General features: G+C 33.3%; 1 protein-coding gene across 2 annotated transcripts in view; it reads right to left on the bottom strand.

Annotated features, from left to right (window-relative positions):
- The window catches only part of LOC114333982 (uncharacterized), a 231,404-nt gene that overhangs the window by 182,135 nt on the left and 22,587 nt on the right, over positions 1-26,682 (bottom strand). For both annotated transcript variants that reach the window (XM_028283985.1, XM_050648432.1), the window contains exons 2-3: positions 26,096-26,169; positions 9,576-9,849 (exon numbers count right to left, since the gene is read on the bottom strand). In XM_028283985.1, the coding sequence (XP_028139786.1) occupies positions 9,576-9,849; positions 26,096-26,169 (348 nt within the window). The remainder of the gene's footprint in view (positions 1-9,575; positions 9,850-26,095; positions 26,170-26,682) is intronic.

Raw genomic sequence — 26,682 nt, 5'->3', positions numbered from 1 at the left:
ATATCAGGCACCCCTTGTTTTTTATAATGTTGAACATACTAATTTACATATAAAATAATTTTTTTCCATTAAACAGATCGGTGCAGTTCGACCTTATATCGTATCCTCTACTATTTCAGATAAGTAGTGATATTCAATTCGGATTTCGGAATGGTTTGGGACACGAGAAGATCTGTTTGCCTTAAATGTGTTAACAACACGATGCAGAGACATGAATATAGATGCATATTATTCATGTTTTATTGATTATCGAAAAGCATTTGACTGCGTAAACCATCAACAGATTATCTAAATTCTGAGAACAACTGGAATTGACGAACACGGCTTGTGAATTTTCTCAGCAAACACACCAAACGGCAACAGATTAACCCCTTAATTTGTATTCTCGCATTAATCTTAACTTTCTAAATTTTATAGTTTCGCCGGCTATAATTGCGAAACATATTTATGTGAATAATAGCTTAATAATTAGACATATTTAACTTCTGAAAACTGAATAAATTGCCAAGTAGTGTAAATTCTAATTGAACTTCCTTGGGTTGCAATCGCATCCTAGATTAAACTGTATTGTAAGCTTCAAAGTTTAAAGTTTGTTTCTGTGATAGATTCATTAACCTCTATGCTGAGGTATACATTACTTGTGCACTTAGAAAATAAGGGATTTGGCGCTTTCAATAGTTGCCTCAATAACAACTCTATTCTGCGTTCCGTAGTCACTTTGCAGTGTGGGCAGCATATCCCAATATAAAACTTATGGAACCTTGCAGCTCAGTGTTTCCGGTTTTAAGCAGACGAACTTAAAGTCTGTCTAAATATTCCAGAAGTCAAAAACATCTTGATTTGAAAATCTGTGGCTTTTATTATTTTTAAATAATTCATAGGATAGGTACTATGAAAGATATTTATACGATATTAAAGATATATCATTTGAATATTAATTATAATTAGCCTGTGATCAATATTATATTTAATGGTTATTTATGATATGTGTTAAAAGTACAATTTTAAGGAACGCATATGAAAGTTTGCAGAATGAGCGAAGCGAATTCTGCAATTCACATGAGTGCCTTAAAAATAACACGTGCTTTTGTACGCACGTGTAAATTTTTAACACGTGCTTTGTACGCACGTAAGAAGTTATACTTCTATTATATGATTTCAACGAAATAAATATACTTTCAACAGGTTATTTGTATTTAAACATTAAACTAATTTTTACTTACTACCTTCCAAAAATTTTTATTAAAACAATAATAAAAATAAAAAAAAGTTAGATAACACACGGATTTGAACCAGGGACCTCTCGATCTCCGGTCGAACGCGCTACCACCGAGCTAAACTCCCTTTACTTTGACAGCTTACAAGATTTCTCATACATACTGATAAATTTAATAGATCAAGTGAGGTATAAAAATACTTTAAAATTCATTTTCCGTCGACCGTCCATTAATGATCAAATTTAACACCCTCAAAATCATTGATTAATGGCCCCTAATAACGACTGATTTTCTATTAATGAACGATTTCATTATAGGCAACACAACATACATTGCTTGCGTAAATTAATTAAACGCTCTGTGATTGGCAGTGACTTGTGGTGTAGGCAACAAACATATACCTATTTATATTCCCATTAAAAAATTTAAAATCAAGTAGCCGCTCGTAGTACTATCTGTCATTGTATGTCATAATTTACTTTATTGTTTAAAATTCTGTGTATTTGAAAAATCAAAAGATTTTTTTTCTGTAAATTTGATGGCCTTGGCCGAGCCAATTAGCCAGACATTTTGATATTTTAAAAACAAACAAATTTGTTTTTTTAATCAGAGGAATTTTTCCTGTATTTCTAACTCTAAATACATAACAAACTAACATATTACAATTATTATCTAAATAATACACTGTTTTTGTTGTAAATATTTTTTTTTTGTAATTTTTTATTATTTTTTTTTGGATTCTTTTTATAATTTTTAATTTGTTTTTTTTATTATTTTTTATTATTTTTTTTATTATTATTTTTTTTCCTACGTTAAGACATAAACCCGATTCAACATCGCGGAGGTTTACATCTTCTTAGTTTTTTTTCTTTTTTTTTTCTTTTCCTTTTGTGTTTTTTTTTTCTTGTTCTTTTTTTTTCAATTATAATATACAATAATTACTTAAATCTACAGGGTATAAAAAAAATAACAACAAAACAAACATGTTTGTTTTGTTTTAACAAACATGCCTGCTTTGTTTTAACAAAATTTCTTAAATACATGGTAAATTTTATTGCTACAATTTATATTTACAATTTTTGATATGTTCGTAAATTGTTTTTAACGTACTAATATCTTCAGAAAATATCAAATTGTTCAGGTAGACGGGAAGTGGAATTTTTAATATATTAAGATTATCATAGAATTTGTTTATATTTACTGATTGATGTGAACATTCGAGGAGAATATGTAGTAGATCACCTTCTTTTCCACAATTACAGTTAGGTGACTCTGTGAGACCCAAACTGTACATGAAGGGGGGTAAGAGCATGATTACATCTCAATCTATTTATAACTCTTATGAAATGGCGATTTGATACAGAATGAAACCATCCTTTTATGGGAATTTCAGGCTGGATTTGTTTGTAATTACTACCAATTCTCGTGTTTCGATAATGCCTTTGCCAATTTTCTTTTTGGGGTCTTCTACTAATAACATCAATATCCGAAATGGGTAGTAAGTTCATGGGAAGTTCTTCACCTATTTCTAGGGCGGATTTGGCTAGCCTGTCTACTATTTCGTTACCCCTAATGCCTGCGTGTCCCTTTATCCATGATATAATGATGTTTTTCCCTAAATTTACAATTTTATTATAAAGAGTTGTAATTTCCAGTTCTACATATATGATTGAGTTGTTGGGACTTATGTACGTTAGTTAGTCTATCAACGACACTCTTACTGTCTGTAAATATTATGCAGCTATAGGGTTCGTTACTAAATATGTGTCTTAAAGCAAAAAATATCGCTATCATTTCAGCGGTGTATATCGATGATTCACAAGACAATTTGAATAATTTTTTAAATCCACTTTAAATATTGATTATTGCACATCCTACTTTGTTTTGTACTTTGGATCCATCTGTATAGTAAAACTGATAATGTGGCCATTTATGAAGTATAAACGATTGAAAAATGGCTGTATTTAAATGAATATCCATAGAAAAATATTAATTTGGTTTGAGAAAATTTTTTCCAATACATGGGAATACATAGGTGACAATTGATTTTCATAAGTATAGAAAGTACTTCGGTATTGAGATATTTTCAAGTAACTACCTACAAGAAGGGAACATTTTTTCTTTGTCCAATATTTATGCGTTAGATCTAAAATTGATAACTTATGTATATCCTGCAGATAGTTTTTATTTTTTCCTATGCTTCTAGTAATGAATTTATCACTTAAAAACTGTCATCGAAATTCCAGGGGTGGTTCTATCGCCTCAACTTCCATTATATTAACTGGTGTAGACTTCAAATATCCAAGACAAAGTCGAAGACATTTATTTTTTTGTATTTCTAATTTATTCAAATGTGTGTTTACAGCAGTTCCATACAAATGACAACTGTAATCGAAAATAGGACGAATCATAGTACGGTAAAATAAAAGTGCTATATTTGGATCGGCACCCCAAGTAGTTCTACAAAAGGCTCTTAAAACATTCATTGCATTTTCAGACTTTTTTATGACATGATGGATGTGATCCTTCCATAGAAGTTTTCTATCTAAATAAGTACCGAGATATTTTATACAATTTTTAATAGGATATTGAATTTGACCTACTGCCAAATGACCTTGTGGAATTTGACGATTCCTAAAGAAAATGCAAATTTCTGTGTTAGATTCTGATATTTCTAAACCAATATTTTAATAGTGATTAAGAACAGCTTTAATTTAAACATTAAAATTATTTTTACATATATTCAATGATTTGTGGGATGTGTAAACTACTACATCATCAGCATATTAAATAATTTTTGTTGTGCTATTAATACAATTTTCTAAATCAATATTATATAAAATATATAACAATGGACTTAATATGCTACCCTGTGGTAGTCCTATATTTGTAAGACGTGGAGTGGAGATGAAATTGTTGATTTTTAAAGCTGTCCATCTATTAGTGTACAGTGTCCTCAGAAATCTAGCTAAGTTGATGGGGAATCCAATGTCTACTAGTTTTTTATACATAAAGTCCAAATTAACGGTATCGAATGCAGAAGAGACATCTAGAAAAGCAGCCGTAGTATACGCATTATCAGTAAAGTTTATTAGTATAGATGAGACTAAGGAAGTTATCGCATCTTGAGTTGATTTTGATTTTCGAAATCCATACTGAGATTTTGGGAAAATATGTTCTTGCTCTAACCAGTGTTCAATTCTATTTTTTATTAATCTTTCTAACGTCTTTAGGAAGCAAGAAGCTAGGGATATTGGTCTATATGAACTACAGGAATTTTATGGTTTTCCAGGTTTTTTAATAGGTATTAGAATATATTCCTTCCAACTCTCTGGAATTTGTGACGTATCATTCCAAATTTCATTAAAAATATGTAATAATGATATTTTATAGTGAAGTGGTATATGGTATATCATGGAATATGAAATATTGTCTTTACCTGGAGCACTGCTATTTTGTTGACTAAGTACTCGATCTAACTCCCACAATTTAAACGGTTGTTCTAAGCCAAACTTATCCCTTGAAACTGTTTCGCTGTATTCTGGAAAATATTGGGAAGGTACCCACTGAGGAGATATTTTATTATGAAATTCATCTAGCCAGCTTGAATTTTTATTTATTGGAATCTTGTTGGACTGTTTGCGGTTTTTCAAGGCGTTTACTTTCTTCCATACTTCACTGATTTTTGTTTTGGAATTAAGGCTTTCGCAGTACTCTATCCAATTCTGTTTTTTCTTTTGTTTGAAGAGTTTTTGTGCGACAGCATCAAGTCTCTTAAATTCAAATAAATTATTCCTTGTAGGGTTTTGTTTATATTTTCCGTATGCAATTTTACGGTTATCAGCAGCAGTTTTACAACTTTCGCAACACCATTGGTTTGAAATTTGTCTCTTATGTATGACGTTAGATGAAAACTTCGGTATTGCTAAATTGGCTGCTTTATTTATGTTTGCTATTAATTGTTGATAATTACCAGAAGAATTTTCAGCTTCTAGTACAGTGGTGTACAAGTCCCAGTCGGCCTTGTTAAGATTCCAGATCTTGTGAAAGTTTTCAGTTGGAGATGAAGTTGTATTATCTGTTTCCATGTTTATGATAATCGGAAGATGATTGGATCCATGAGGATCTTGTAAGACACTCCAAGTTAAAAAATTTGAAATATCTTGAGTACAAAAGGTTAAGTCAATAGCAGATGGACTGTTACTAGTTGCTAATGTGGACGACCCATCATTCAGACATATCAAATTACAATGATCAATACTCTCTAAAAGTATTTTACCATAGTTGTCTTCAATTTCACAGCCCCATGCGATACTGTGGTCATTAAAATCACCACCAATAATAAAAGGTTTAGGTATGTCTTTAAAGAATTCCAACCATTGTCTTTTAGACATCTGGGTTTTTGGTTCAATGTATATGTATACCTACTGAGACAATAATAATAAGATTTCTGTTTCGAAGAATTTGAACTGAAATACATTTATGAGTGAAAGGATGTCTATTTTTAAGATTGATTTCTTCACATCTTATGTTTGATTTTAATAAAATGGCCGTTCCACCATACCCTTCTGCACGATCTGATCTAAAGCAATTATAACCTTTAAAATTATAATAGTATTTTGATTTAAACCAGGTTTCTGATAGTAATGCTATGGAAATCTGATGTTGATATAGCAGATATTCTAAATTTACTTTATTAGCTACTGCTGAACGACAATTCCATTGCAGCATATTCATATATGTGATGTCTGCGAATTTGAAGACAAGGGTTGGTTTACATGATTACTAATTAATTGAACTATTTCTGACTTTGATACATTAAAATTGTTTGTAATTTTTATATTATTTATAATATTGAGAACTACTTCTAAAACTAAACTTATTGTTGAATTTAATTCCTCTGATTGTGATGTTACTCCAACTGAGATTTTTAAATAATGTTGAATATTAAAAACTCCTCCCGAGACAAAAGAGGAGTTTGGTTGAGAAAGAATTTCTTCTCTTGAAATTTCAATGGGATTAGGGCTAATTGGCCTGTGCCTTTTGTTTGGGCTTGAAGATGTAGGAGAAGAAAACATGTAATTAGGGAAATTATTTTTATACGATTTAGGTTGTAAATTCTGGGTCTGCGAGAATTGGGGTTGAGAAGAATGAGACTGTATTATGCTAGATGGGGTAAGTCCAGATTGAATCCGTTGGGGATAATTTGTCGAGGATATTACACTACTTTCCATGGCAGAGTTATTAAGAGCGACTATGTTGGCGTATGTATTTCTTGGGACCTGTTTATTTGCATAAAAGAAATTAACATTGGAAGAGCTCATGGTTTCCTTCACAATTTTTTGCCTTTTAAATTCTGGACAAGAAGATAAATTAGTTGTAAGATGATTTCCTTGACATCTAAAGCAACGTGGTAGGTAGTCAGTACTAGTACAATCTTTTGTTGTGTGGGATTCCTGACATTTACTACATCTCGGTCTACTTCTACACTGGCCACCCAGGTGTCCGAAACGGAGGCAGTTGAAACATAATAAAAACTTTTTTTTGTAGGGCTCTACTTCCTTAATAACCTTATTAATAGAAATATATTTTGGCAAAATTTGAGATTTGAAAGTAACAATGCAAGACTTAGTGGCTACATATTCTATTAATTTACCTTCATCTTTAATTTTTTCTACTTTAGATTTATTCTTTTGGCGTTAGAGACTTCAAAAGTCTTGTTGAATATCTCTAATGACGCCCTGTCTATGAAGAATAAATTTTGAAATGTACAATACATAGTTATTTTTAACAAAAATGTTATCGTTTTTATGACTTACTAGAAAATTCGATGATTTATAATCTTTTAACTTGATTCTAATCCTATTGCGATCTATAGAATCAATACTAATAATTTTGTTGTCTATTTGCGGGAAGTTCGAATTCAGTTGTATTATTTTCAACATAAATATCATATAGTCCTAAATCAGCACTTACGTACAAAAACTCCTCTCTTTCTTTTGACATATTGTCAATTTTATCATTTTTTGATGAACTCTGATTAATTAATAAATTATTATCTGTACTTACCGGATTATTTTCATTGGGAATGTTATTTTTATTAAAGGTTGTCACCTGTCCGACTGGATAAATATCCATACTTACATCTTTAATTAAACTTATCTTTTTTTGGGGTATATCTAGGGGTACAGGGTCAGGGGGTTTCCCCCCGACTTGCAGTTCCATTTAATTGGGTTTGAACACTCTATCCAAATTTCCTTTTATACCACCGAATTTAAAGAACTATTTTAATACACAATCTTAATCAGATACTGTGTAATTTGGTTTCACTCTTGCCGATAAACACGTCTGAATCGTATGTGAACTACAGTAGAACTTTATTGGAAAGGAAAAACGTTGAATAACTAATATTTTCTTACGAGAAATTTAAAATATCGGTTTTCGCTTTTGACGTTTTTTTGACATTTTTGAAATCAAGAGATGGATATATCTTTATTTCTGAAAAGTACGGTCGACGGAAAAGTTTTGTAACGAACTCGTGAATTAAAATGACGATTAACAATCTCGAACATTAACGCGCTCGCACCGCTCACGCGTTAAAATATCTCAATTGTTAATCGTCCTTATTAATAAACTTGTTGGTTAAATAAATATTAATATCTCTTCGCAACACTGTTCTTCATAAGAGTCTGTACTGAAAGACGATCATGGAACGCAGTATAGTGCGTCAGTCTTGTTTGAAGTTACGCCAAGCTTAATTATTATTATCAGTAGCTGTCAATAAAACCATATTTTTTACTCCACAACTTCAAACATTTTTTTATCATCGTCGATCGAGAATAAACGGACACAGGGCATTAGAAAACAATTCGAACCGAATAGTCCAGCAACAATTGAAATAGATCACAAAATATCTGAAGATATACAGATCCGACGAGGAGTTCTAAAGGGTTGCGTCTTATCACCGCTATTATTTAATCTGTATTCGTATAGATTTGCGTCTATATTCAGAAAACCATTGTACCAGGTCCAAGGGGAAATAACGATAATCGCACCAGCATATACATCATGTGATGATACCATCCTACAGGTACAAAATATAGTATATGCCAATATAGTTCGTCATAGCCAAATGCTCGGTTTATATTTTTAGATCCAAACGTTTCCAAAATTAAATTTTTAGTATTTTCAATAACACCAATAAGTAATGTGTCTTGCTGTAAGGCTGTGAAAATTGGATAATCAGCTCTAAAACTGAAAAAAAAAACAATAAAAATACCTTTGAGCTGTGTGTATAGAGACGGATACTGAGAATTTCATGGGTACAAAAAGTTACTAAAAATTAGGTGCTTCGGTGCATGAATGAACAAAAACAATTAGTACGATTTATCAAATAAAGGAAAATACAATAGTAGGGGAGCAAAGTATGCTAAATGTGCTGTCACTCGAGCGTTATGGGGACCTATTGGGTTGTGAAGAGTAGGTCCTAAAACCAAATAAAGTTAAGTAAAGTTTTCCATTTTAGTGAGCGCTTGGCATTTTGTAATTTAATTTTCAATTTCCAACAATCGTTTTTTCCGATTATAACGCCATCTATCCATAATTCGAAAAAATGTTTCGAATAAAAGTTATTTATTTTTACGTAAGGTATCCAAATCTGTAATAAAAAATGGGGGCTCCTGTTTAAGATTTTAATTTTAACCCCCCACCCACCTCCCTGGGGGTCGTGTTTGGTTCCATTGGATAGATTTTTCAAAAATATTCAATAAGTTTATTTTACAGTTCGATCTGATGTTCATTTCGCGAAATATCGCGGGATTCGTATTTAAAATATTAAATTTACCCCCCACCCCTCTCCTTGGTAGGTCGTGTTTGGTATCATTCGATAGATTTTTAAGAAATATTGAGCACGTATTTTTTAGTTTTTCGATCTGTCATTCATTTCGCGAAATATTCGCTTTTTCTTGTGAAACTGTGGGACCCATTTCCTTACGCCCGGCTCAAATCGTCAGATTTTTGAAATATACACTCGTTTGCATGTACTTAACTTGCCTTGTCTTAATCTGACAATTTCGAGTTTTTTTAAGGTAATATTTTTTTTCGGGCCCCCCTTAATGAACTTCCCTGTGTTAAGAGCGAATATATGGTAGAGGTACATCTGCAGGGTACCAGGTTTCTCCCCATATGATAATCTGACGCGCTCGAGTAACTGCAAAAATCCCCGCTTGGGCTCCCCTACCACAATATTTGGGTCATGTGTTGAGAAGTCAAAGATTTGAATTACTTCAAATTTCACAGTTTTCTCATTTACAAGAATAAATAAAATCTTTGATCAAACTGTTCAAAGGCTGTACTTACCAAGTGTCGTTTCAGCATTATTTTTACAAATATACGCCAGAACTTCCTCATCAATTGTTTTCCAAGTTTCCAGCCCTTTCAGATCACTCTCAATAAGATGAAAGCATTCTTTTGCTATATCAAAGTATTTATTAGCACAATCATTTATATGTGCCTCCCAGGTACATCTTTTCTGCACAATTTCAGAAGGTGATATTATATTTCCTATGTTTGACACAAACTCAAGTGCCCCATGTTGTGTATTAAGACACGAGAAAAAAACTTTTTTCCTTTCCTGAAATATAAAGTATATTCAATGGTATACCGCTCAGTCTCGTATCAACATTGTTTTTTGATGGTAGTGTTTTTGGTGCGATCAAGCGATTAGGTTAATTATTTTATAATTGCTATAATTTTTATTAGTTTCTTTGTTTATTTTGTGGAAATTCACAAGTAAGGTAAGATAACTTATTATTATTTAATATGACCAACGATTCGGGCGGTCCAGAAAGACCGCCCGCTTTGGAATCTAAACAAACAACGGATATGAAAACAACAGTTGAAAGGACGTATGATTTAAGTAACAAATTTTCTGCTAGAGATGTAGGGCCTTATTGTGTATTTTTAGAGAGTACAAATAAAAACCTAGGCAAGCTTTTTCCGGTTAGAATAGGTTTTTATCTTCAGCAGGTAGGTGAATTTAAAAAAGACATTATTGATATCAATCCTGTTGGCTTAAAACGTGTCAAAGTTATTTTTAAAACCTTCAATATTGCAAATTCGCTAATTAATCAAAAAATTATTACTTCTAATGAACTAATTGCATATATTCCTAAATTCTTCAACCATAAAAAAGGCATAATTAGAGAGGTTGATAGCTTTTTACGGAAGATTTTATTTTAAAGGCGATAGAATCCAATATTCCAGTCACAGAGGTTAAACGTTTAACACGGAAAATAGTTGATAATAATACAAATAAAACCGAATATGCAAAGAGACAGCTTGTTGTTCTAACTTTTGCAGGTAATAAAATCCCTGATTGTGTCAAAATTAACATGGTAAATTTTCCTGTCGAGCCGTATATACACCCGGTAGTACAGTGTTTGCAGTGCTTGCGCTTCGGTCACGTTCAATCTCAGTGCAGGGGTAAATCGCGTTGTAATCAATGCTCTAAAGATCATTCAAAAGATTTAAGGTGTGATACAGATGAGGTATACTGTGTTCACTGTCAAAACAGTGGGCATCCTTCTATTTCTAGAGAGTGTTCTGTGTATAAAAAGCAGTTTGAGATTTAAAAAAATAATGGCCTTCGAAAATATATCCTGCAAAGAAGCTGAATTTATCTATATTAATCCTTCGTACGCTGAAATAGCTACCAACAATAGATTCGCCATATTTAATAACTTAGAAAATTTTCCAGAACTTCCCACTTCTACAAACAATGAATCCAGTTATTTATTATCTAATCCTAAACTAATCGAACCAGTTCATATGCACAAGATTCCACACAGAGTAAGAAACGACGAAAATACAATTCTTCTCCAGTTTCTCCAACTTTGACTCCTACTACTTTGCCGGTGCCAAAGCAAAGAATAGATCGTCCTCATACTTCAATTCTACCAAACCCTTACCGTGACGAATTTATGACATTCAAAGACAAAATAATTAGCCAAATATCTACTTTCGTCATAGACACAATAAAAAATCCAAAATCGGTAAATGATAATAACATTATTAGTTTTATTAATTCAATATTTGATAAAGTGAACAATAGTGAAGATATAATTGTAGAAAATAGCAATTATAACATAACCCAACATGACAGAACAAATCAATAAAAACATAGTTCGAATCCTACAATGGAATTGTAGATCTCTTTTGTCGAATCAAGCGAGTTTATTACATTTTTTAAATACGACGTACTGTGATATCTTAGTCTTATCAGAAATATGGCTAAAACCGGGTTACGATTTCCGTCTAAAAGGCTATAACTCTATACAAAAATTGAGGAGTGATGGTTATGTAGGTTTTGGCATTTACATAAGTAAACAATTTAACTTTACAAAAATACCGATTAATTACAACTTTAATTATCATATAGAAGTATGCGCAGTTCATATTCCTAAATTAGATGTAAATATTGTATCAATTTATAAACCGCCAGACATAAAAGTAAGCAAAGAGGATTGGTCTAATCTGTTTGAACAATTTGCTGTCTCTACCATTTTCTGTGGTGATTTCAATGCTCACCACAGCTCATGGGATCCAATTCTAGATGATAAGAATGGGAAAATTCTAGTAGAAGCCATGGACAATTTTGATTTAGTAACTCTAAATGATGGTACGCCTACCCGAATGTCACCTAACGGTCGTAAATCTGCAGTAGACTTAACAATCATATATCCTCATCTAGCTGATAAAATATCATGGGAAGTAACATTGGATACTCTAGGTTCAGATCATTTCCCAATTATTATTGAAATTCAGACAAATTATTCGTCAATTCTAATTAATCCCACGACTAAGTGGAATAATTTACGGGCATATTGGCAACTCTTTCAGAATAATATAGAAGCAAATTTTGCTAAAACCTCACTAAATAATTTTAAAAACAATACGGAAAAAATAGCATTCCTTTTTTATTCAATTGCATCGGCAGTTTCCGGTTCCATGCCAGAAAAAAAAACCATTTACACCACGTACTCGGCCTTATTGGTGGGATGAGAAATGTAAAAATATGATATCGAAGCGCAAAGAATATTTACAAAAATACAAAAATCTGTCCAATTTTGAAAATTACATAGCTTATCAAAATATAGCTGCTAAAACTAAATAACTCTACACAAAACGCAAGAATAGTCTCATATCATACGTAAATCAACTGAATAGAAGTAGTACACAAATTAAAAACATATGGGATGTGGTTAGATATATTAGCAATAAATCCTTTTCCAAAAAAACGCTTCCTCTGTCTGAAGACTTAATAAGTAAAATATTAGATAATTTAGCTCCGGCATCTGTTTCTAATTTTCTTTCGGAAAATAAAGATAAAAAACCTTTATATTATGAAAAGTCTGATTACATGTCAAAACCTTTTAATATTGCTGAGCTTGATTTAGCACTTAAAACTTCTCGCAGTACGGCTTCCGGATTAGATGGTTTCACTTATAAAATTTTATGTAGTGTTCCACTAGTTGCAAAGCTGTACTTACTAAATATATTTAATGATTGGTGGATGAAGCAAGACTATTCAGAACAAATTAAAGATATTATCATATGCCTCGTTCCTAAACCACAAAAAGACTTAAGTTTACCCTCATCTTACCGACCAATTTCTTTAATGTCATGCTTTACAAAAACGTTTGAACGATTGATCAAACTTAGGTTAAAACATTTTGTTGCAAGTAACGCTTTATTACGGAGTGAGCAATATGGAATTCGGAGGGGTCATGGAACTATAGACGCTGTAACAAATTTAGTGACCGATATTCAAATTTGTTTTTGAAAAAATGAATACTTGCTCTGCTTATTTATTGATTTAAAAGGAGCATATGATGTGGTAGATTTGAATATTTTGTTGAAGAAAATGATTCAAATGGGTATTAATGCCAAAGTACAACCAATATCTTGTATATGTTCAAGGATAGAAAAATATATGTTTGAGACCACAATAACATATTACATGGACCACGCGTTATATACAATGGTCTGCCTCAAGGGTATATTCTAAGTCCTTTACTTTTTAATATATATACAGCTGATTTGCATGATCTGTTGGATGACAATATTAAAATTATACAGTGCGCGGACGATATTTGTCTATATGTCACCCATAAGACATATGATCTTTATTTGCAAAAAATCAACCATGCTGTGGGTTGTTTAAAGAGGTGGCTTTCCTATTCTGGTTTTAGTATATCGTCTGATAAATCGGTCCAACTGTGCTTTACTAGGCACAGATTACGGACACAAGATTTTATTACTATCGATGATTATACTATACCTTCAGTTACTAGTTATAAGTATTTAGGCATTGTCCTGGATAGTAAATTGCTATGGACCAATCATATTAGCTATATTAAGCAAAGATGTGAGAAAGGTCTAAATTTACTCAAAGTTACATACATACATAATCGGTTGCCTCTTTTACCATTAGGTGTCGAGGATTCCTCCTTTATATAATACTCTCTGCAAATTTACGCCACTTCTTCCTATCTGCTGCTAAAACTTTTGCTTCTTGCCACGATGTTCCTCTTTTCTTGAGTATTTCGTTTACACTAGTGTTCCAGCTTTTCCTTGGTCTGCCCCTCCTGCTTTTACCCACTGCTTTGGCCTCCCATGTCATTTTCACTTGTCTCTCACCACTCATTCTTATCATGTGTCCAGCCCATTTTAACTTCTTTTCTTCAACTTTTTCGTTGAGCGATTTTACCTGTAATTCATGTCTTATATCTTCGTTTCTTCTTTTGTCTAATCTTCTTGCTCCCACCACTTTTCTTAAGTATCTCATTTCTGTAGCTTGTAATCTTTTTTTTGTCTGTCATTAAGTACCCAGTTTTCTGCCCCATATATTGTAATTGGCATATATACAGTTTTATATACTGTCATTTTGGTTTTCCTCGATATTTCTTTTTTGTTTAGGAAATTTTTATACAGTGAATAATAAGTTCTCGTTGCCAATTTTATTCTCTTTCCAATTTCATCTTCTTGTGTACCTTTGTTGTTTAACATTATTCCCAAATACTTAAAGAGTTCTACTTGCTCGATTTTTTGCCCTTCGATTTCAATATTTACAGTTGCTTCTTTGTTGGCTATTGTCATTACTTTAGTTTTCTCCATATTTATTATTAAGTTGTATTTTTTTAGTTCTTCAGCCCAGATTCTAATGTTATCTGCGAGAGCCTTTTCAGCTCTTGCAACTAATACAATGTCATCAGCAAATGCACAGGCTTCAATTTTTATTTGTTGCAAATTTCTATACCCTATAGCGCATTTTTTAGTTTTTTCCAACACTTTTTAATAACTTCATCCATAACGAAAATAAATAACAGTGGGCTCAACACTCCACCTTGTCTAACCCCGTCGTTATTAGAAAATTCGCCGGAGATTAAGTTACTTGTCCTGACCTGGTTTTTTGTGTTGACATACAAACTCTTTATCACACTTACAAGTTCTTCATCTACTTCCTTGTTTATCAGGCTTTGCCATATTCCTTCTCTATTGACCATGTCAAACGCCTTTTTCATATCTAAAAACGCCAGGTACAGTGTATCGTTTTTTAACAGTGTTTTTTCAGTAATTTGCTGTAGTGTGAATATATGATCTTATACGCTGTGTGATGGTCTAAATCCACTTTGTATATCCGCCAGTCGAGGCTCAACTATTTCTCGTAGTTTCTTTTCTAGGATAATTTCGTAGATTTTCAACGCTGAGCAGAGAAGTGATATACCCCTATAATTACTGCACTCTTTCGTGTCTCCCTTTTTGTGTATAGGCAGTATTATTGAAATGTTCCAATCCTCTGGGATTTTTGTGTGTGTCCACGCTAAATTTAGTAGGTCATGTAATTCTTGTTTACCCTGTTGTCCAAGATATTTCAATAATTCAGCATCTACTCCATCGATCCCTGCTGCTTTACCAACTTTTAGTTTTTCTAGTGCATCTTCAACTTCTTCCATCTTTATTTTAGTTTCATAAACGTCTTCTTGTCCTCTTTCAGGTGTTTCGTCTGTTATCTGTGTGCGATTCTCTGCTGTTGTATTTTCATTCTTTAAAAGTTCCTTGAAATATTCTCTCCACCTTTCTATAATGGGCTCATCCTCAGTTATTATATTTCCGTTTCTATCTTTTATCTGCTGTAGTTTAATTTCCGTTTTACTTCTCATATTCTTTAATACTCTATAAAATAATTTTGTATTTTGGGTACTATTTTCTTCCATAGTTCTTCCAAATTCTTCCCAGGCGTTCTGCTTTTCTTGTTTTATCCTTACTTTAACTTTGTTGCGCTGTTCCTTGTATTTATCGTATGCCTCTTGATTTCTTTTTTGTATGTACATTTTCCATAACCTTTGCTTTTCTCTGACTTCTTTTTTAATATCGTTGTTCCACCAGCTTGTCTGCTTTTTATGATTATTTCTTCTGGTATACCCGCAAACTTGCCCTGCTGTTTCTAATAGTATTGCCTTAAATCTGATCCACTTTTCTTCCACATTTCTACTTTGTCTTCTCTTTTCAATCCTTGAAAACTGTTCTTCTGTTTTTTCTATATACTCATTTCTTGTTTGCAAGTTTCTCAGCTTATAGGTTCTTATTCTTCCGCTATAGTTTTTGTTTTGTATCTGTTTTCGGTCCTCGACTTTGTTGTTATTCTTGAATACTCCTTCTAGTAGATAATGGTCACTACCTATATCATAGCTTCTTTTCACTCTGACATCTTTAACTTTACTCCTTTTTTCTCGAGGAACAATTATGAAGTCTATTATTGATTTTTCATTTCGCTGGGGCATTGCTCTTGTTATCTTGTGGATTTCCTTGTGTTCAAAGAAAGTGTTGGCTATAACTAAATCATTATCTATACAAAACTCTAGCAATCTTTTCCCGTTTTTATTAATTGTGTGTTCTCCGTGCCTACCTATAGGTCCTTGCCATTTCATGTTTTCGTTTCCCACTCTAGCATTGAAGTCTCCCAATATTATTAGTGTTCCCTCATAATCTTCTACTGTCTGCTGTAGTTGTTCCCAAAATTGATTTTTGTCGTTTGCTTTGTCACTTTCTCCAGGTGCGTATATTAGAATCAAAGTTATAATATCGCTTTTACTACAATTCATTGATATTTTCAATAGTCTCTCATTGATGAACTCCCAATTGCTTATACCTTTTACTTTATCTTTGGGTATCAAACAGGCTACTCCTGCTCTGGCCCGTTCAGTTTCCTTTACACCACTGTATATTAATAGATTTCCATCTCCTATTATTTGTGTCCCAGCTCCCTTTTTTTTGTCTCAGTGATGGCTATTGCAGCATAGTTTGTGTTGCTAAGGGTTTCTACTAATTCTAACTCTTTTCCACTTATTCCTCTAACATTCCATGTCGCTGTTCTCCATACCTCTCCTTTCTTATCTATAACTTTCAGTTCCATTTCTTTTTCCGTTTTTATTGCCGAATTTGTCATTGTTTTGTCCGCCTCTGCCTTTATTAGTTTTTTGGATTAGCTCTGTTGCTCTCTTTTTCAATTTTGCCAATTTCCATATTCCATTTCCATATTTCATCATTTATAATGATCTTCTGGTATTTAACTTTTACAACATTACCTTTTTGCCTCTGTTCATTTGCATATCCTCTTAGTTGTTTTTGAATCTCTCTTTCTTGGATCGTATAGTCATCATCAATAAAAAGTTTTCTTCCTTTAACATGTCTTAACTTGTTCTTATTTTTCACTATGTCTGCTTTATCACCATATGTACTCAATTCTAACTTGCACATTCTTTTATTCAGTTTCGTTATCTCTTTTATCTCACACTTTGTTCCAAGAAAAGTTTGCAACTGATTCTCTATATCTTCTTTTAGCTCTATAGTATCTCCTGCAGTTTCAAATCCGGTGATAATAATGTTATTTCGACGTTCTTTCTTTTCCATAGCTTCAAGTTTATATTCTAGCACCCTGATTTTAGTTTTCATTACTTCATTTTCTCTTCTAATCTCTTTTACTTCTTCCAAACTCTGCTTCCATTCACTTGTTAAATATTTGACAATTTTTATTAATTCTTTACGCTCAGTTCTCATTTTTTCATTTCATTTGCTATCTCTCTCATTCCGTTTGTTACTTCTTTAACCATCTCGCTCATTTCATCCATTCCGTATTCCTCTGATACGCCTATGGAATGTGTAATATGTGTTGCCTATCTGCTAGCTCCAACGATCATCTACAATTCAACCTTGCGGATAGATAAATCCCTACCAACAGATAAGACGCCACGTTATTTTGATTTCAGCCTACCTCGAATATTATTAGTCCTATTGTGTCACTAACACTCTCAGCACTTTGTTGTAGTATATTATTTGCTCACAGTTCACTCTTACAATTTCTAATTCTCGATATTTCCGAAATTCGGATGAAATATCAGAGCACTCAAAATTGCGTTGTTTATCAACACAGTGGCGTACCTCAAAGTTATATGCAGAAAAAGTTGGGGTTCTCACTCTAATACATCTCTCATGTTCTATAGAGCTTACATAAGATCGATTGTGGATTATGGGTGTACACTATACGGATCAGCTTCTACCAGTAACTTAAACATATTGGATCGCATCCAAGCTAAAGCACTTAAGTTATGCTTGGGCGCGATGTTGTCATCACCAAATCATGCAATTCTTGCTGAAGCTCAAGAACCTCTTTTATATCTTCGTAGACAGTATTTAGCTGCAAAATATATGGTTAAATATAGGTCATGTAATATGTATTTGTCTAATAAAATTAACTTAGTTAATATTGAAAATCTCACCAATCGTTACTGGTCAAAAAAACGTTCCCCTCCTTTGGCTGATGCTTGTACTGATACCTACCCCTAGGAAAAGTCGATTCATAACCACACTTAATACCCACTTTACGAATGCAAGTATGTATGACACCTTAGTTGTTAAACCGAGGGTCATATTTCCTGAGTATTCAAATCTATCATCCTTAAATAATGTGATCTTGAAATCCATTTTGAGAACACAGGATAATGAAGTTGCATTATACATAGACGGATCAAAGACTAGGGACAGCTCGGGTTTTTCCTTTTATGTACCATCCACTGGTCATACACAGCTGCATCGTGTGGCCGACTTTACTTCTATCTTTACAGACGAGGCATTAGAAATTAAAAAACGCTGCAATGGTGCTTAAAAAATCAGGTTCAGAAAATTGCTATTTTGACAGATTCTCAGTCAGTACTATTGGCATTACTTTCTCACCCAACAAAACATTATAATATATGACATAAGGAAAATTATTCAATACCTGGGAAAGCTTGACAGAAAAGTTCGTTTCATTTGGGTGAAAGGACACGCTGGTATTATTGGCAAGGAGGATGTAGATATAGCAGCTAAACACGCATGCCATTTAGATAATATTATCTATGAAACAGCCGCAAACGATCTTAAAGCGATTTTCAGAAATAAAATCAGAAGCGATTGGGAATCGTTATATACAAGTATTAGTGAAAAATCGCAAAGTCACTATTATAGGATACATAAAGATTTGCCAAAGAACATTCCTCATCTCACCTTCCCTGTATCCAGACGATATTCCTCAATCATTACTAGGTTGAAATTACATCATGGTCTGATAGACTTTGTCTGATGCCAAACACACACACACACACACACACACACACACACACACACACACACACACACACACACACACACACACACACACACACACACACACACACACACACACACACACACACACACACACACACACACACACACACACACACACACACACACACACACACACACACACACACACACACACACACACACACACACACACACACACACACACACACACACACACACACACACACACACACACACACACACACACACACACACACACACACACACACACACACACACACACACACACACACACACACACACACACACACACACACACACACACACACACACACACACACACACACACACACACACACACACACACACACACACACACACACACACACACACACACACACACACACACACACACACACACACACACACACACACACACACACACACACACACACACACACACACACACACACACACACACACACACACACACACACACACACACACACACACACACACACACACACACACACACACACACACACACACACACACACACACACACACACACACACACACACACACACACACACACACACACACACACACACACACACACACACACACACACACACACACACACACACACACACACACACACACACACACACACACACACACACACACACACACACACACACACACACACACACACACACACACACACACACACACACACACACACACACACACACACACACACACACACACACACACACACACACACACACACACACACACACACACACACACACACACACACACACACACACACACACACACACACACACACACACACACACACACACACACACACACACACACACACACACACACACACACACACACACACACACACACACACACACACACACACACACACACACACACACACACACACACACACACACACACACACACACACACACACACACACACACACACACACACACACACACACACACACACACACACACACACACACACACACACACACACACACACACACACACACACACACACACACACACACACACACACACACACACACACACACACACACACACACACACACACACACACACACACACACACACACACACACACACACACACACACACACACACACACACACACACACACACACACACACACACACACACACACACACACACACACACACACACACACACACACACACACACACACACACACACACACACACACACACACACACACACACACAATGGTTTATAACAATAAAATGATCCATGTAATGAACAAGAAACAAGCCGTACATGTAGTCCAGAGCAGAAAAATAAAAACGGGAAAAAATCAATACAGGTATTTGACGGTACTAAATCGTAGGGATGATATAGTTAATTAAAAATATTGTCAAAAATCAGAAAATATTGTTTTTTGCCTATAGCATTTTTAGTATCATATTTACAGCAAAAGTTGTATGCTGAAAATTGTGTATCATGAAAAAACGAATAAGTAATACTAATATTTATAAGTTAAAATCCATAAATAGTTAACGGAGATAATTGCAAAAAACCACATTTTTGCACTATTTTGTAAAAAATAATGAACTGTGTAACGAAAATATTTTCACCTATTTGCTCCTTCCGGCTATACCGAAAAATATTTTTTAACTTCGTTTATTTTAATGGGACATTGTATATTTTAAACGTTTATTTTAGAAGAAAAAATGTGGAAAATGAAAAACTTATTTTAAATATATGTCAATTAAGACAAAATAGGAATACCTACAATAATTATATTAAGACAGTAAGATACGAAACACATTGATCCGTAGAAAGAAAAAAAAAATGATCGTTTTTGAAAGAAATGGAACGTAATATTTGTGGTCTATAAAAGGAAATATGTTAGTTATGAAGAAGATAAAAGGTTTGTTCTAGCATGTAGTTTTGTATGGTTTGACACCAAATTATTGTACTGCTCTATTGCGCATGTTCCATCCACAAACTGTTAACAAACTGTTTTTTGATATAGAACGATTTTTATCGGAGTAAAATACCAACGTCAAATTGTTGGTTTTTATTTATAATTTTGAGCTTAGATTAGAATTTATGCTAAATATTAAAAATTAATATTATAAACGTAAATAATGTTAAGTAACATAGTCAAAACCTATTACTTTCATTTAAAATTTCCAAACGTCAAACAAATAATTCCACTGCGCAACGCACAAACTTTAAATCCGGACAAAATCCGCAAACTCTTTTGACCGTTTGACGCCAGTTTTCAAATCAAAATTTACTGTCGTTAGAACGCCCGACCAGTAGTTTCAAACTAGTAATCTGTTTGCTTGAATGCCATCAAACAAATGCGCATGTTCCTGATGATTTCAAACCGTTTGAAACTGACACTAGAACAAACCTATATAAAGGATGTTCAACAAGCGACCAAGTAACACGTATTTTTGGTACTCAATTATCGTGCCAGTTAAATAGTAATTACAGAAACAAATTTAAAAGTAATTAAAGTAAAAACTACTAGTGAAAAGTGATTTGTATACGGAATGTTTTAATTGTGAGTAGACAAAATTTATTATTTGGGTCTATTTGGATTTGAATGTTTCAATAGATCACGACAATTATCTTTATATTATCCAATTCCATGAACGGATATCGCAGCGAAAACTGTAAAACAGCACCGATGTTAGATTTTAAATAAATTTAAAAGATGTCATCCTCAAGTCAACCGCAACAAATTGCATCATATTCAAAAGCAGTTAGCCAACCACGCAATATATTAACCCCAGACAGAGAACAAGCTATTTTATTTAACATTCTAGAGAATTGTACAATTAATGACTATCTTGAAGGATTGAGTCAGCATATAGAACCAAGAAATATAATTTTCGCATCCCGTATATCAAACGGTAGAATATGCATATATCTATCATCTAAAAACTTAGTAGATAAATTCATAGCAGAAAGAAAGAAGATAAAAGTAAATGGAAATATACTAGAAGCAAGAAGATTAATAACTCCATCAGTCCGCTTAATTCTGTCAGGTGTATGTCCAAGTATACCTTCTAACTTAATTAAAGACGAATTAATAAAACTAGGTCTAAATCCTCTCTCAGATATATCATACCTACGAATAGGAGCAACCAATCCTGCTTTCAGTCATATTCTAAGCTTCCGACGACAAATTTTCATTTCACCTTTGCCAGACAACCATGTATTACCTGAATCTTTTATCATCGAGTTAGAACAAACATTATACCGCATATTTATAGACCAAAACGAAAACGAAACATGTTTCAAATGCAAATTAACTGGACACCAGGCAGCTAATTGTCCAAATATTTCCCCTCATAACCATCCTTACAATGATATGTAATACAGTGCAAACAGAGATAAGACAAAATTCATCAATAAATCATACTCAACAAGATAATTTACAAAATACACCGACAATTTCAAATACCACTCCCTCCACACTTACTAAGCCTTCTCAAACCACATCATAAACAGTAGTCATCACACATTTATCAATAAACCCATCCCAACAACTTTCACTGCAAAACAAACCCACACATGTGACCACTTCTTCAGTTAACACTACAATCGCAACACCTACATCGTCTGAGTCACCCTATAATACCCAAACACAAAAATCAACCTCACCAGAAACAAGCCAACACTTACCTGCAAATAAAAATACACACACGAATACTCACGAACCCCAGATAACTTCGAACAAAGCAACAGGAAAAATAACCTTAGAAGATGCAATCTCACCACCTACCGAAGACAACTTCGAAAACCAAAACTTCAATTAAAGAAAAAAACCAAAACTGATGACAAAAACTTAACAGATGTGACATCAAATCTTCAAACATTACTAGAACCAGTTAGAGAATATGTAGAAAGCAAAATGCAATTACTAAGCTTCGATCAAGTAGTGGATCTATTCAAAAATATAAAAGGAACAAAAGACATAATCAGCGTAACAAAATTATATTCAGAAGACTCTCATGCACTTATGAAGTTTCTATCGGACTTACATCCATATTATACCGACAAAAGAATGAAAACCAAAAGCACCAAATTAATAGGAAAACTTGGCAAACACATAGGTTTAGGCGATGTAATAAAAACTCTGACAACATTGTCGGAAGAAGATTCCGACTCATCTGTAAATTCCTCTAAAGACTAGCCCATTCAGCCAAGACTCCATTCTTATTAACGAGGTTTCTTCCGATGACCTGAAGTCAGAAATAAAAGATAAAGTGTTAAGTGCGTAGAAAATTAGTAGAGTGCATCGCAAACATAAACACCTATTTACGCGAACTGTGCCGCCTATGTGTGAAAACTGTGAAACATCACTCTTCGTGAAGCATATATTAACTTAGTGCAAAACATATGAAGCAACAAGAAAATGAACGCTATCCCAAAGAATATACAGGAAGCCTTAGGAATCAACACGAACGTTAAAAACACCATAAGTTTTATCAAAAACTTTGGACTGTATCAATTATTGTAATATTTACTAACTTTACCTTTGTTATATTTTCTAGATCGCTAATAACCCTGGTGGTTATAGCGTAAATAAATAAAAATAAATAAAATTAAAACCTATATCACCACGCAGGAAGTTCGAAAAACACGTGGAAAGCTGAAGAACTAAAAAGCTGTAGATAAAGACTGGCATTAGCACGTAATTTACCAAGAAAATTACTGAAATATTCTCAAGCAACAATGACAGAACAATTTTAACATTATTTAACAGAATTACAAAACACAATAAAATATCAGAAGAATGGAGAACCAGCGAACTAATACTACTATTCAAAAAGGAGATAAAACAAGAGCCAGAAAACTGCATAGTTATCAACTTGTTATGGTAATAGATTTTGGGAAGAGCTAGGACCTTGAAACTTTTAACATAAACTTTTGTACTAAATCGGCATAATTCTTAACTCTTATCTAAATCCAATAAAGTCAGGTGGGGAAAGTGTGTATATATTATATACAGTGAGCACGTAAACGTTGGAATAAATTCATTTTCTCGAGAATGGACAACTTTGGAAAAAAATCCCGAAACAGGTCAATTTTTAAATTACGACTTTTTGGCATATATATCATACTAGTGACATCACCCATCTGGGCGTGATGACGTCATCGATGATTTTTAAATGAGAATAGGGGTCGTGTGATAGCTCATTTGAAAGGTAATTCCATTCTCTATCCAGTAATATAAACATTGGAGTTGGAGCCCAGAGCTGTCGCTTCAAAACGGGAGAATGTCCGTTCGGTGGCCTCCTTAAGTATATCTCTGCCTGGGCTGTTTCGGAGAAGTGGAAATGAGTGGGGTACCGTGCTGCGCGGATGGTGGAACTGCCATGGTTCTAGCTGTCGGTGCGTGTTCGCGGCCTATCATTTCAAAATATATGAACAAAGAAAGTTTTTGTTAAATAAAAGTATTATTTCAAAGGACAGAGTACGTGTTTTTATTTTGCAATAAACAAATAATTTATTTATTTATATCGAAATGTACTAAAAATTAAAATTTATCAGTACGTTATTGGTGATTTTCGCTTCGAGGTACATCAGTCAAAAAAATGATAAAAATTGCTTCACTAGAACCGAAGATAATGCAATTTTTTTATATTTCCCTTTTGAAAGATAGATTTCATTTTTTTCTCAGCTCAATAATTAGTATTTTTACTGATCCGGAATATGTTTATTAATTTTTTTAACAGTGTTTGTGATTTTCACACGTTATATAAGTTTTTACATAGAAAGAGCTTCAAATGACAAATATTTTAGCACAAGAAAAATTTACCTATTGTTTACTTTTGTTGTAAATGGCACTCAACTTTGAAAGTCTGTATCTCGGAAATTACTAACTTTTTTAAAAGAAGCGTTTTTTAAAGACCGTTCCAATGAGCTTTTATAAATTTAATTTGATTGCCTAGATTAAAAGATATTTTATTTGTTTATAAGCAAAAAAATTAATATTTATTTTAAAAAAGTTCCTGACACCAAGAGCTAATTATCCGATTTTAATTTTGCAAATTCCAAATGCATTTCAATTTGCTGTCTGCTTTATTTTCAGTCCTGCAACATTCTGAAAAAATACAAGTGTAGCAGAAATGGTTGAAAAAAGTAAAATGCGAATACATACTTGTTTTTTGTGGTTTTTTTTTGGTGACAATTTTTAAAATGTATAGCCAATCATATCTTGTAAATTTAATTACGCAACTTTTACGTCAGTGCAACTTTTCTTGGAAATGAATACTTTTAAAGTTATAATTAAATAAAGAAGAAAAAAATCGAATTTTTCCTTCATTTTTTGACATTTTGATTATTTAAACAATGTTCCGGACCTTTTTGAGTGGGAGGATAGCTCAAATAATATTATATGAGTTATTTCCAAGCAATTTCTGCAAAACAAATATGAGTCACCTCCTAGCATTAAAATGTACTATTTTTACAGATGCGCCCTGGTCTATTACACAACCAAAATAACGATATATAGACTACACAATCATATATAAACACGTTGGGATGGTATAGGGCTTTTCATCGATTGTCAATTGATTTACAGCCTCTGTCATGTGTCACATAATATTAATATATCTACGTCATACGTCTTTGGTTTGTATCATTCTTATATGGCAATAACGTATGACGTAGATATATTAATATTATGTGACACATGACAGAAGCTCGAAACAAATGACTGTGAATGAAAAGCCCTATTGAGAAACAAAATTTAGTGGGTACACAAAATAGTCAGAATTTGATATTCCTAGAGTAAAGCCAATACCTTCAGATGTTTCAGCCATACTCATACTCATGCCGTTGCCTACCAGATGGAGGCGAAGTATGACAATCTGAAAAGAGATAACCTTATAACAACTTGCTTACCTATACATTTTCGAAGATTTTGTTTAAATAATCTCTTAAGAACGATTTCCGGAATGTAATTCGAAACATTAGTTATCTACTTAAAACATTTTAATTTTTATGACAACTAATAATTATGGCTTATTCCCATATAAACATAGATGCTATTATAAGTGATTCTATATTCTATATAATAAAATTAAGTAAATTCGTTTTTACATTAGTAGATATGAGTTCACTTACCAACAACTGTTTCAAAGGACATGCCTGTTCATTGAACGGTGCAACTTTATATACGTACAGATTATGAGTTAGACCTAAAAAAAACGAATTTACGGTGAATTTACAAAAAAATAGTTTATCTACTCTACGTCATATTATGTATAAGTTTTTAGTTTGTGAAAACTGTCATTATAGATAGCAGTTCGTGAAGGGTTTAAAGTGTGCGTGAAGTAACAATGTAATTTTAAATGGGATTTATTCAATATTAGGGAATAAAATAATTTTAGTCATACTTGAAGATTATAAATAGTATGTATACGGAATCCATTTACAAAATTCTGAAAATCTATTTAAACTGGGCGACAGCTTCAATCTCCACAAGAAAATTAAGGCAATTGCTGGTATCTTCAAGAAAAAATACGTCACTGTTTTACATAAAGACTCAAATAAACTAATAGTAAACCCTAGCGAACTATTTAGTAAATGAAAACTGCACACAGCTAATCTGTTCAACGATCACAGAACATCAAAACCACCACAACTGGGAGACCATTTGTATGGCCCAAGTATTTGTAAAGCTAAGGTTGTACTGTACACGCTACCAAACT

This window comes from Diabrotica virgifera, chromosome 4 (assembly GCF_917563875.1).
Source record: "Diabrotica virgifera virgifera chromosome 4, PGI_DIABVI_V3a".
NCBI classification, from domain to species: domain Eukaryota; kingdom Metazoa; phylum Arthropoda; class Insecta; order Coleoptera; family Chrysomelidae; genus Diabrotica; species Diabrotica virgifera.
Note: the sequence above shows the minus strand (reverse complement) of the source record. Positions and strands in the feature narration are given on the sequence as shown.